The following is a 13,421-nucleotide window of genomic DNA, read 5'->3' on the forward strand; positions in this document are numbered from 1 at the left end:
ATCCTTCTACATAAATTCGAGTTTCTATTTATAATAATAACATGAATTTGAAACATACAAATTTTAAATATGCAAATTATGAAGGTCAAGTGGCTTTAAATGGCATCAGTGTGTGTCAATTTAGTTCTGCAGAATATCTTTCACTTTGTTTGTATCGTAGATCCATTTATTTCTTTATTATTAGTAATTTTTGATTTTGTTTCATTTTTCTTTGAAGTGTTAGATTTTAAATGGAAGAGTGTTTATAGGGTTTGTAGAAAATGGTTCTCTTTTATTTAAAGCACTGTGTTTGGTTTCTTTGGTTCTTGTCATCATTCACGTCATCATTTAGCCTTGATTCTTATAACTCGTCCAATCCGACCCTATGGAATGGCGTCGAAATAAACAAATATCATTCCCATGAAGATATGACATCTGTTTTTGAGGCCTTAGAAAGAGATTTTCCTTTTATTGCCAAAAAGGGAACCATAGGAAAATCTGCCCAAGGAAGAGAATTGATCTTCCTACGAGTAACTGTAAATGTCACTGCCCCAAGGCCTCTTGGCAAACCAATGTTCAAATATGTTGGAAATATGCATGGAAATGAAGCTGTGGGAAGAGAATTACTAATAGCTCTAGCAGAGCATCTTGTACATAATTATGAAAAGGATAGTGAAATAACCAAACTTGTGCAATCCACCGATATATACATTCTACCTAGCCTTAACCCAGATGGGTTTGCCAAAGCAAAGGTGTGTAGTATTATCTATATTTCTTTAAGATTTGAGTAAAAACTTAAACTTTTTATTCAGGAGGGAGATTGTTTTGGAGCAAATTCTGCCTCAGGAAGAGAGAATGCCAATAATATAGACTTGAACCGAAATTTTCCCGACCGTCTTGAAATCAAAGGCTCTCCCAAAACTGTCGAAGAAGAGTTGTTTATCAAAGGCAGAGAGCCTGAAACGCTAGCTATTATGCTGTGGATTGTCAATAATCCTTTCGTACTGTCAGCTAATCTTCATGGTGGCTCAGTCGTTGCCAGTTATCCCTTTGACGATACTACCATACACCGCGAATGCTGTGTTGAAGGAAAGGCTCCAGACGACACCTTTTTCAAGCACTTAGCAAGAGTTTATGCATCAAATCATCCCTACATGCACAAGGGCAATTTGTGCGAAGGCGACAATTTCAAAGAAGGGATTACAAACGGAGCCTATTGGTATGACGTCCCAGGTTTGTCTCACACAATTTTATTTTTTAATGGAGTCCAAGTTATCATATTATCATGTACAAATTGTTTTAGGTGGAATGCAAGATTTCAACTATGTGTTTTCCAATTGTTTTGAAATCACTGTTGAACTGTCGTGTTGCAAATATCCAAATGCTTCTACCCTACAAACGGAATGGCTTGCAAATCGTCAAAGTCTAATTAGTTACATGCAGTCAGTTCATCTGGGAGTCAAAGGCTTTGTAACCGATCAACAATCAAACGAAGCTGTTCCTAGAGCCCGGATTACTGTTATTGGCATCGAGTATGACGTGAAAACAACGCATGATGGTGAATACTGGCGGCTTCTTCTGCCTGGGACTTATTCGTTGCAAGTGTCGGCATTTGGATATCAAGATGTTGAAATTCATAATGTCACTGTCGCGGAAGAAGGACCGACTTTGCTGAACATACAGATGAAGCGCTCCATCCCGGATAATCCTGAAACATACAACAAAATCTACATGGAATTTGGACATCACAACTATACAGAAATGGAAGAGATATTGAAGAAAATTTCCGAGTCTTTTCCGACAATTACTCGGCTTTATTCAATTGGTCGAAGTATTCAAGGGCGCGAACTCTATGTAGGTTGCGTCATTCGACTTATGAATCAAGTTTTAATGTTCATTTCAATCGTTTTTCTTTACAGGTCTTGGAAATTTCGGATAATCCGGGACAGCACGAACCTGGCGAGCCCGAGTTCAAATACATCGCCAACATGTAAAATTCTTAATCGAACGTTATCAGGGACTTAAAAATTAAATTATTTTCATTCTAGGCATGGCAATGAAGTTGTAGGACGCGAACTTCTTTTAAATTTCGCCATATTATTAACCAACGGTTATGGCCGAGATAATCGACTCACGAAATTAGTAGATTCGACACGCATTCATCTAATGCCCTCCATGAATCCAGATGGTTACGAAATAGCACTCGAAGGGGATGAAAACGGCGGTTATGGAAGGGGCAACGCCAAGGATGTCGACCTGAATCGTGATTTTCCTGACCAGTACTTCCCGAAAAAAGATTATGAAAATTTTCAACCTGAAACGCTAGCGGTGATGAACTGGTCTCGGTCTATTCCCTTCGTCTTGTCAGCCAATCTACATGGTGGCTCACTGGTGGCCAACTATCCTTTTGATGACAATCTTCATGGCAAGAGCAAAGTTGACAGCCCCTCACCTGATGATGCTCTCTTCCGGAAACTTGCCAAAACTTACAGTTATGCGCATCCGACAATGCACCTGGGAAAGCCTTGCCACCAGAGTTTAGCCGGACGTTTATTAGGTGTTCTGGATGAATCTTTTAAGGACGGCATCACAAACGGCGCCTTCTGGTACAGTGTTTCCGGTGGTATGCAAGATTGGAACTACATTCATACCAATGACATGGAAATAACGGTGGAAGTGAGTTGCTTCAAATATCCAAAAGCAAAGGATATGATGGGCTATTGGGATCTGAATCGCCAATCATTGTTGGAATACTTGGAACAAGTCCATCACGGTTTTAAGGGTTTCGTGCTGGATACCAACGGATTTCCCATCTTTAACGCTTCCATAGCTGTGGCTGGTTTTGAAGGAAAGTCTGTACGAAGTTACACCAGCGGGGACTATTGGAGACTTTTATTACCCGGAGAGTATCATGTTACTGCAAGTGCTTCAGAGTAATGACCAATTTTTAAACCGCAATGCCATAGAGTGGTTAATAATGTCTCATTTCTCATTAGGTTCCAGTCGCTGAGCAAAACCGTTAACGTGCCTTCTGATGGAACTGCTGTTGTCAATTTTACTTTGGCTCGAGTGAATGTTGGTGAGATGATTCGCCTTTCAATACCATCTACCCCGGAAAAAATCCCTACTTCGGACCCTGTGGTTCCTCCTCCACAAGTTGCCAACTCATTATCTGGACAACTGGAGAAACTACTGAAGGAGAAAGTAAAAAAAGCGCCTAATCTGCTATGTCTGTACAGGTAAATATTCGTTATTTTGCAAAAATTACATAATACTTATGGGAATTTTGATTTAGCATGAACTCGTTGAAAGAACAACCGGAGCATCCAGTATGGGTATTGGAGATAGGAGAAGGAGCAGCTGCGAATTGTGCCGCAAGAAAGCAATCTGTCCAATTGGGGACTGTTTCTAAACTTCACCAGCCGAAAGTGTTAGTGTTCAACGGAGTTGATCGAGCCGCTGCTGCATCCGGTCGTAGCTTTTTGCTCAACTTGGTGAACATTTTGACTTCATCGGAGCCCGATGCTCTTAGCGTAGTCAAGAGTGTATCGATGCACTTGATCTTCGATGCCGATCCTTCCGCAGCTGATGCCGACTGTATGGCGGTATCAAACGTCGCCAGAACTCCTGCTGAAGAAGCTCTAATGCAATTTGTGGAACGAGAAAAATTTACCATGGTGCTCGCTCCAGAATTTCAATCAATCGGACTTACTGTATCTTCGCAATCAGGACTGAAGCAATTCCACGAAAAACAGTTAGCTGACACCTATCTCCAGCAACTCCATAGGCTGAGCGATTGCAATCGTGGTGACCAGAAATTGTCTACTGTAATTAATCGCATCAGTGAAGCCTTCAACGGAACTGTTGCAATGCGTCTCGGGCTGTCGTGTTGTACCGGAGCTGATCAAGTCGACGCCATTTCATCTTCACATCGCGTTACATTGCTGCAGCTGTTTCTCTCGGCCCGCCAGGGAATTGCTGGAGTGGTTACTAGCCAATTTAGTCAACCTCTTACTGCCACAGTCAAAGTAACTGCAACAAGGCGAACGATGATTTCTTCCGCTGATAGGTAATAAAATGCTTCAGAAATTTCCAAGATAAATTTGATAATCAGCTTATTTTAACTTGCAGCTTGGTGGTTACGACAACTCGGGACGGCCAGTTTTGGGTTGCCCTACCTCGGGGAGAATATGCAGTTGAAATTCAAGCTGCCGACTACATAAAAAAAACGAAGGTACTTTGCATAACTATCACATGAGACGAATATGCTGTTGAATAACAAATATGATTCTATCTCAAGGTGGTGACAGTATCAGATGGCGGGGCAAGTCAGATAGTTATTCAGCTGTCTAGAGACCAGAGAGTCGGCGGATTACCTCGTATGGTTTTCGTCATCCTTGTAGGTTCCCTGCTACTTTCTCTGCTAACGATAGTGCTTTGCTGCTGCTCTTGCTATGAAAAGCGTAAAGCCCAGCGTAAAAAGAAATCAAACCAATGGGGTTTCCAATTACTTCAACAAACGGACCGTGAACATATGGCACCAGTTTTGATTGATAGTAGTTCCAGTGATGAGGAACTCTTTGTTCAACATTCTCAGCACCAACATTTCAAGATGCGAACACCCGTGCGAGCAGTACAAGAAGGATCAGTGGATTCACCCTTCCGACCGATTCGCCCGAAAGGCAAAGTTTTAGGAGCAAGAATGGGGCAGTATCGCGATGATACTTCTAGCAGTGACGAATTGGAAGATTTCAACAGCGCCACATCTTCAAGCCTGGAAGAGGAGCAATTGGTTGACCTCCGAAAAAGTTCTAGGCCTTCGATGTAATGTACAACCGTGATGGTTACAGCAGTTTGTCCAATTATTTGGTTTTGTTGAGATCTGATTTTAATGTGTGATGGCTTAGCTTGCAATTTTGTAACGTGAGACTTTAGTCCACGCGAATTCAATCATGACGTGCCTTGTCATATTTACTTATTATGGATAATTAACACGTTTATCTACCGCTGTAATTGTTGTACAGGGACGAAAACTATACACAATGCTATACACTCGAACGGAACGGAAAAATGAAATAAACAAATTTAAGAAACAACTAATAAAATATTTAGAATATTGGAACCGGTGTCGCTTCTGAAGAAACGTTGTGAATTTGATATTGCAGGAAGACCGACACCTAAAATGATTAATAAAATTAGGAAAATATTCATAGCATTAGTTATAAAAAGACATAATTCACGAACCTTGTCTCGAAGTTGTTGAGCGCGATGTAGCGCAACGCTCAACAATACTAGAACTTCGTTAAGCCAAGTAACGGGGCTTTCAGACTGTAAAGTTTCAAATTTTACAGTACCTCCTGCTTGAGTAAGATGATATACCGCAAAAATGAGTTTATGGGCTTGAAGATAGAAACTAACAGCCAGATCACTTGGCAAAGATGGTGTCAAAGTTTTCTGGGTCAGAAATAAAATGTAAATAATTATGTTATGTAGAAAAAACTTCACCCCATTATACTGACCATATTTTTACTGTTCATCAGTTCATCAATAGTCCTCTTCCGTGGAATGGCCAATATGCTGCGAGCACTATTCACTTTTCCCAAGACAGAATCAAGATCATTTAATACTTCTTCAGCAGAAAGATACTGTAACTGGTCAGGAATCAAGCTTAGGCTGGACAAAGCCATCCTCAAATAGTTTCCTGAATCCTGGATTTGCTGTAAACGCCAAGGAGACTCAGCAGCAATTGTTGTATGATAAACCACATTGGGATGTTTATGTAGTTTCAATGTCATGTCCTAGATAAAAAGATTATCAGTTTTTAGAGATTTTATACTATACTAAAAAAAAAATAATTACTGCAGAAGTGATGCTGTCCCCAGTTATTGTCAGTATGCATTTTAACTGATCCTGTGATGTCTGAGTTGATGTCGCCATAACATATTTCTCCTGCCTAACCTGTGTTTCAACTTCTGCAATTTCAACAGGATAGCGCCGAGCAGCTGCTTCCAGAACTTCTTTCAACTGATTAAATACTTTATGAACTTCATTTTTGATAAGCCAATTAAACTCTTGCCTCTGTAGAATAACATTCAAAGAAATCAATCAAATGTTTTGCATATGGTTGTCTATTATTATTACCAAATTTTCCTGTGTTAGAACTTTGTCCATCTTTCTCAATGCAGACAGCTGATGACTGGTATCAAATCAATACTCAATGCTACTGGTGAAGCAAACAAAAATACACACAGCTGTTGAATAATCTGCCGATCGAAACGACTGGAGAATGATTGAAATAGAATCTTTTAAAGTTCCTTTAAACTAACACGTATTACTTTTTAATTAGAATGTGGTCTTTAAGAATAAGAATACCACAGAGAGAATACTGAAAGTCAAAGATGACAGATTTCCATGTCAATTAAGCATGTATACAGTGCAAACAAAAGAAGCACGCTTTGCGCTTTGCTTATTAAACGATGTGTAATTTGAATCAGTTGGTGAGTCGGATTCGGATTCACTCAGAATCTACATTTCTACTGCCAAATATTAATCGCATCCAGATCATCCATATTGAAACCCTTTTAACTCCAACTGCATTATCACGATTTACCTTTTATGATTAATTCTATCAAAATCAGATCAAAATCAATAGTCGAAAATACTGTCAATGAAATAGCGTTTACCGCGCTTTACAAAATCAAGCAAAATGGTATTTTTAACAAGTTTAACATTGTATTGAAATTAAAAAGTGTGATTAAAAATTTAAATTACATCACGTACATAAATAAAACTTTGCGTTTAGACGACAAGGAGAAAATAGGCTACAATAAAAAACATTTACTGTAAAAGCGTGGGAAAAATAAAGTTGCATCCTTTTTCACATGCTCTATATCCTATAATTGCACTAATTAGACGATGAACTGATCGAGCAGCCAAGCAATTACGTTTAAATTTTCGATATAATTACTGTAGGGGTTCCAGATAGTTGCCTAAAAATTACAGCAAAATAAAAAAATATAATATAGCCTATTTATATATTATTACTGTCAACTATTTTTTTAAAATTCATTCAGTACATTTCTGGCAATCCAATAGACTGGAAGATATTATTTATGTCTCTACCTTTTTTGTTCATCCATTATTTTGCGTGGACATTGGCCATTTACTCTATGGCCTTTCAAAATTGCGCCACAATAACTGCAACAACTAATTTTCCTTTTTTTCTTTTGGGGCGCACCCTCGCGTTCATCGCATGAAGAAATTCTCCAGTCGAGATCTAAAATAAAATAAAATAAAAATAATAGGCGAACATGGAAGAAAGCAAAATATAGAAATGAAATTACGACTTTATTAACAAAAAATAGAGTATTTAACCTACCAGAAGACTCATTACATTCATCTCTTTGGGCTAGCAGAGAAAGACTTCCTCGGTTTGATGCCGTACGCGCAGTACGCGTACTCGCAATGGTGACGTCGTTCTCAGAAGGGAAGCTGGTTGGCGCGCTCATTTGAATATCTGAAAGATATTTAAAAAAATCATGCTATAGATTAACGAATAAAAAAAATTTAAATTTTTAAAGGTAAACTAACCGCTCAGTTCCGCATCTTCAACAGTAACGCAGGTGGTATCTATATTAAAAAAAATAATTGGCAAACATTGAAATAAGGACAACGATTGAGTACCGTATCAAAAAATTATTACCGATTTTTTTCTTACCAAATGATTCATCATTTTCAACTCGTTTTCTTTTGGATGCAGTACCCGATCTGCCGGTTGGTTTCTCACGAACATCGACAACAGTAACACTTGAATTTTTGAAAGGGCACTTGTGCCCTCTCCTGATTTGCTTGCATTTGCTGCATGTCTGAGACCAAAAACGACTGCTGTTTGGCGATGAGCTGGTTGACGCAATAACATCAACCTCTGAAAGGTACAAAGTGTATTGAGTGTTACACTCGTGAAACGAATTCGAAAAAAAAAATATGGAAAACTAACCGTCCTCATCCTCAATTTCAACAACTTCAGGGATTCTTGACTCCGAGCGCACGAGGATTTGCACTTCTAAATTAAGAAAAAAATATCGTCTAATATTAATAAATGAAACACAATTTAAAAATATTTAATGGGAAGCTAACCGTCATCATCCGCAATTCCAACAACTCTTTCGTTAATATTATAATTATCTTCTGGGATTGGCGTTAAATCCGCGGATGAGATAACTAAAATTTCTAATTGAAACAAATAAACGGTTTATGTTAAAATATTGCTTTTTAAAAATACTACTCAATTGTAAAAAAGGATAACTAACCACTTATTTCTGCGGGATTTTCTCCCGCATCATTTTCTAGTTCTCTTGGGGTTGAATTCATGACAGTCTGAATGTCTAAATTACACACGGAAATGATTTCTTAATAATATAATCCGAATAATCCTTATCGAGGATGTATGAAATAGTTTTGATTTTAGAAAGATAGGGTACCTTCAGCGTTTTCACCGTATAGAATCATGTCATTATCTTCAGGCCGACTGCCAGGTAAAACAGTATAATATCCCATCTAAAAAAATGAAATACAATTAGCGTCTCTTGATTAACTTACATTTTTAACTTGACATTTCAAATGGTGGTGTTCCAAAAATTTGATTTACCAAAGGAAAAATATTTGAAATTAAAATATTAACTTACCTTTTACTTGGAATCTTGAATTGCTCTGAACCGACAAAGTGTTGCTTCTTTCCGCAAATCTTGACGACAACTGACCATCCAAGACCTCCAAACGGGTTATTTATACCATAATATCGATTATTGTACATTGGTCATCGTATGATGACGCGTGTGAAGAGGAAAGGACGCGAGTATACCTGCAACAGAACACGGGCCTAGAGATGTTTACTACCCAAAGCAAGAAAGGCTAGTGTTTTGAATTCACTACACGTGTCTGGTCATGGTCAACTACAGGCTACAGCTCACTCGTGTTCATCGGAGACGAGCACGAGCTAACACCTGAAGATGAGCAATCGCCTAGAGCATATCCTTCTTTTATGATGACCACCAATCAAAGCTTATAGCTTATTATGCTCTTGCATACAGACAAGAAAGATCCGTAGATAGGCCTATTTTACATATGAATAATCTGGCGTTCCATAAAAGGCGAAATTTGTCTTGTTTTTTTGTTTTGGATACATGAAAATTTCCATGAAATGTGTATTAGTAGATTTCCAGCTTCATTGTGCGATGGTCGACGATGTTTGAGAGGAGCGAGGGAGGGAAACTGCGTCTGGATGTGTTCAGGTGCACTATGACATTCCCTTGATTATATTCCCAAATGTACAAGGGTGGGAGGAGGATTTAGCCGAAGTAAAAGTTAAATGAGTAGGAGCCAAAAAAAATTAACCAAATTAACAACCAACTCATTAATTGAATTTTAGGAAGAAGCGTTTAGTAGCTTGAAAAACATTATCGAATGAGTCATCAACAAAAGTCAGGTTTTCACCGATAAAGTCTGGAGAAATCACGCAATGCATTTGACAATTCCAACGACGTTTCCGCCCTGAATCAAAATAAGAAATATAGAATTATTAATAGAAGAAACAAAATCATTATTTGGCGGATGGACAATTTAAAAAAAGTTACCTGATAACTTTTTGGCGGAAATCTTGTAGCTGCTCGGGCCTGACGGCGACACATCCGGCAGGTGACTGACGAGGTAGATTCTCCAGCGTTTGCTCCATCCAGCTGGAAATGCTCTGTTCCATGAAATGAATATTGATTAGCAAACGCGGATAAAGTTGTTGGACGAAAAGAATTGGGCTCACCTGTCGATCGACTAGCATGAATTCGAGCAGAACGTCTGCCACATTGGGTAATGAACACGTTGACAACGAGAATATCGAGGCGGTGATTAGAGTGCTGATGAGCATCTGACCTTTAGGGCGAAGCACCGTTGACAGGAGTTGGTCACGGAGTTCAAATGAGAGTTTCTCCTGTATTAAATAAAAAACGTCAAGTTTTCATCCGACCAAGTTATCTAATATTACGGCAAACCTCTCGAGCCCGCGTGGTGTGGATCAACTCGGTAAGAAACTGCATAACGCTGGCATTGGCGTCTCGGTGATCCAGTGCAGCCGCCTGCATGGCACAATCGAAAATGGCTGGTAACGCCGGGCTATGGAGGAATGCGACTGGATTGCGCTGAAGGAAGCGAGCGAATAGACGGAAAAGGTCATCGACTGTGTCCGGATTGTGGCAGAAACCTTGCTGTTCTTGCAACAGCTGGAAGGCGCGCGGTAACAGCGCTTCCAGCATCGAAATGAGACCGCCGATGCATTCGTTTTCCGAACCGTATTCGTCCACTAGGATACTTGCTAAATAGAGGAAGCAACTATGATGATGAGCATTGTACAGACGCACCATCTAAAAGGAAAAGAACGAGAAATTAATCTATGCACGCTACCATGAAGGATGACAGAAAATCAAACCTGAGTAACGAGCGGTTGCAATAGAGGAGCAGACTGGTGGCCAATCAATCGTAGAGCGAATCGGAGGCACCTACAGCAGCGCTCCATCACTCTTCTGTCAGTTTGGAATTTATCCAACGTCATGGACAAACACGGCCAGGTAAAAGTAATGGCTGACTGGCATGGATGCTGTTCGTTCTTTTTTATACTGATATTTAAATTACGGAACACTGAGGCTAGACGATCCAACCAGTATACCGGATCACTGCTAGTTTTGGCGACGATTTTCGACTGACTTTCCACCTTTGAAAGCAAAATTGCCAAAGTTAAAAAAATATTTGTCGATTATCGTCGGTAATCAGTAAAACTGCAAGGTATATTACCTGGGAAATTCTTGTTAATTCATCGACATGAATCTTGCAAAGCTGGTGCAGAGCATCGCTAATCTGATGGTCGGGTAATCGACTGCAGACTTTGGTAACCCCTTTGACTACTCGCACGGCCGTCTCCGTTGGAATGGGTAACGTGACCAATGCACTCACTACTTGCAGTAGAATATCGAAATGAGATTTCAAATGATCTCGACAAATGCTGGTGATGGCCTCCAACGAATTTGAAGCGGCCAAAGCCAACGACGGATCATTGATGGAACGTAGCACACAATGAAGCACAGGCTCTACAAAATCGGGAGTGATAATTGAATAATAATTTAGCAAAATCAAAGAAGAAAAAAGGCTCACCGACAACGGCAGGATGTTTATCCATCCAATCACCCAGTTCACCCAGAAGAAGCAGTGTTGTAAAACGCACTGCTGCATGGGCGCTTTCTGGTACTAAAAGTAACGACTCAATCACACTCTGCACAACCTCATTCTCGTCACTGCAATGGAAGAATTGAATTGTTAAATGGCCTTAGCCGGAGTAATTAAATCCAACGAGAATTACGGCAAAATGTTTTTGGCTACAGCTTGCATGATAAATAGTGCCGACTCTGTCACCTCCCACGGAAGATTGTTTTGGCCATGAATGCTGTAGAAACAATGTTTAAAAACGGAAGCCGAGCCGACGATAAAGACCACGTCTTTGACCAGTTCAGACACTCGCGAACGAAAGCCAGCGAAATCATCGCCGTCTTCCAGCACACCTTCCTGTTTATAAAATAAGATGCTAACTTATTTTTGCTACTTGTAAAACTAATTGATTCTTACGTGATCCGGTTCCATTTGACAGTGACGACATACAGCACCAATCAGTCGTTCGATATAAGGTTTGAACTTGACGGTTCGATCGTCGTCATTGGCGTGGTAAAGATCTTCAGATAACTTGTACCAAAATCCAAACGTAATTTCAGCAACCTTGTAAAAACATTGAAAATAATGAAATATATTAATAATAAAACCAGAGTGATATAATTTACCTCGTAGTCATGATGACCTACGCAGGTCAGCACTAGATCCAATAAACCAAACAAATTAGATGCGTTCGTCGTTCCGTTGTTGTTTTTGGTCGACTCCAACATCCGATGAAGCAAGGCTTCGGCTATTTCAGTGAACACACGACAATAGTTCAACGCTCTAAAAATAGACTGCAATGAGAACACCAAGTCATGGCCAGGCAAATCAATAAAGACATACTTTTCCGTATCTTCCTCCGCAACAGCTAAATGGTAGGCAGGTTCAAGGTTTTTAATACTTTGGACAAGAGAATCTTCAAGAGTACGAAGCTCGTTCAAGGTAGAGGTCAATTGACCATTCTGAGCGGTTGCATCTTCATTTTCTTGATCTGCAACTACTTGAAGCAAAGCACAAACGGCATCACATGCTGCTTCGTGAAGCAATGGAGTGCTCTGTGTTGTAAACATAGATTTAGAAATGATGACAGAATTGATAAGGGACGAATCAAATGTAACTCTTACATGGTGAGAAGAGAGAGTGGCAAATACATGAACTAATGTGGCACAACTTGTTAATTGGTGTAACGTAACAGCTTGCAAATGCACCCAGGATGAAAAACATCGTAACAATCGCACACCAATCAAACGGTCTGAAGATGGAATGGTCAAACAGGAATCCTGTAAAAATTGAAAGTTAGGAACTGTTTTCAAGCTAAACTTGAACTAAATAGCCAACCAAGAGATTCAAAACATTTTGTGTTGAGGCAGCAAAAAGTTTGAGAACTTCAGATCTCCTGTTTGCTCCAAGCCTTAAAGTTCTGGAGCCCATTTCTTCAGGTAACACAGTCAAAACTTCCAACAAGGGCCAAAGGTGAGTGGTTTCAAAATTGTTTTTTGGTCCAAACGTCTGAATCAGATCCTGGATTGGGGTATTCCAACTTGTCATTTGTAATAACAAATCAGCTAATGCCAAACACAGCTGGGGAGGAAAATGGAAAAGTTATTATTTTTTTTACATATTGCACCTGGAAATTATTTCAATTACCTGAGTAACAATCACAGTATTAGTGTGCTCATTTATCTGCCTCAAATGATCGAGCATGGAGTCTCGCAATGAACTGTGTGCTTCAGGAGGCAGCTCGTGGAATGCAAACTGAATTTTCGTCCTTAATGTCTGAGCCCCAAAGTAGCATGATTCCATGTCTTTTTTTACATGCAATAAATGATCGGCTATCTTCCATGCAAATATCTAGTCAAAGCCATTATGTTACTAATTCTTGGAAAAAAACCAACGAAAAATGTGATGTGTACGAACCGATTTTTGTAGATCCCCCAGCCATTGCGAGGCTCTTTCTTTACTTACAGGATCGGGATTATGGTATAGGGCGTTAAGGGCGTCATACACAACTTCTATGGCCGGGAGCTCGTTCATGATTATTTCAATGTTTTTTCAATTGTTATACCCTTTAATCCAAGACGATAAAAAATGTTGTAATGTGAGCAAGCCGGGAAGTTGTTGCAGAGGAGTACTACTAATCAAAAAGTCAAACACAGTAACAGACCCGAAATTGACAGAGAAATGTCTGCTAGGCT

General features: G+C 39.6%; 3 protein-coding genes across 4 annotated transcripts; 1 reads left to right on the top strand and 2 right to left on the bottom strand.

Annotated features, from left to right (window-relative positions):
* Window positions 1-110: 110 nt before the first annotated feature.
* LOC124197646 (carboxypeptidase D-like) lies at window positions 111-5,075 on the top strand. Its single transcript, XM_046593179.1, has 9 exons — window positions 111-731; window positions 792-1,212; window positions 1,283-1,833; window positions 1,899-1,969; window positions 2,028-2,912; window positions 2,976-3,218; window positions 3,275-4,048; window positions 4,111-4,213; window positions 4,280-5,075. Exons 1-9 carry the CDS (start codon window positions 261-263, stop codon window positions 4,805-4,807), a joined length of 4,047 nt encoding a protein of 1,348 aa, XP_046449135.1. The 5' UTR covers window positions 111-260; the 3' UTR covers window positions 4,808-5,075.
* On the bottom strand, window positions 4,958-9,086 carry LOC124197651 (protein rogdi-like). 2 transcript variants are annotated; one of them, XM_046593185.1, is made up of 10 exons: window positions 8,664-9,086; window positions 8,460-8,535; window positions 8,289-8,363; window positions 8,116-8,208; window positions 7,976-8,041; window positions 7,697-7,903; window positions 7,570-7,608; window positions 7,358-7,495; window positions 7,102-7,255; window positions 6,678-6,968 (listed from the first exon to the last, which is right to left on the bottom strand). In XM_046593185.1, exons 2-10 carry the CDS (start codon window positions 8,533-8,535, stop codon window positions 6,926-6,928), a joined length of 891 nt encoding a protein of 296 aa, XP_046449141.1. In that variant the 5' UTR covers window positions 8,664-9,086; the 3' UTR covers window positions 6,678-6,925. The 2 variants fall into 2 exon arrangements, with proteins under 2 accessions (XP_046449142.1, XP_046449141.1); XM_046593186.1 differs by lacking the exons at window positions 6,678-6,968; window positions 7,102-7,255; window positions 7,358-7,495; ... (2 more) ...; window positions 8,289-8,363; window positions 8,664-9,086 and adding exons at window positions 4,958-5,156; window positions 5,224-5,433; window positions 5,499-5,777; window positions 5,839-6,057 and having other exon boundaries at window positions 7,697-7,878.
* Window positions 9,087-9,168: 82 nt separating this feature from the next.
* On the bottom strand, window positions 9,169-13,421 carry LOC124197649 (transportin-3-like). Its single transcript, XM_046593183.1, has 15 exons — window positions 13,144-13,421; window positions 12,874-13,077; window positions 12,565-12,807; window positions 12,351-12,506; window positions 12,070-12,281; window positions 11,853-12,009; window positions 11,644-11,790; window positions 11,381-11,583; window positions 11,176-11,315; window positions 10,819-11,111; window positions 10,457-10,738; window positions 10,023-10,391; window positions 9,794-9,961; window positions 9,612-9,724; window positions 9,169-9,528 (listed from the first exon to the last, which is right to left on the bottom strand). The coding sequence occupies exons 1-15, from the start codon at window positions 13,258-13,260 to the stop codon at window positions 9,468-9,470; spliced, it is 2,865 nt and encodes a 954-aa protein (XP_046449139.1). The 5' UTR covers window positions 13,261-13,421; the 3' UTR covers window positions 9,169-9,467.

This window comes from Daphnia pulex, chromosome 7, assembly GCF_021134715.1.
Source record: "Daphnia pulex isolate KAP4 chromosome 7, ASM2113471v1".
Taxonomy (NCBI): domain Eukaryota; kingdom Metazoa; phylum Arthropoda; class Branchiopoda; order Diplostraca; family Daphniidae; genus Daphnia; species Daphnia pulex.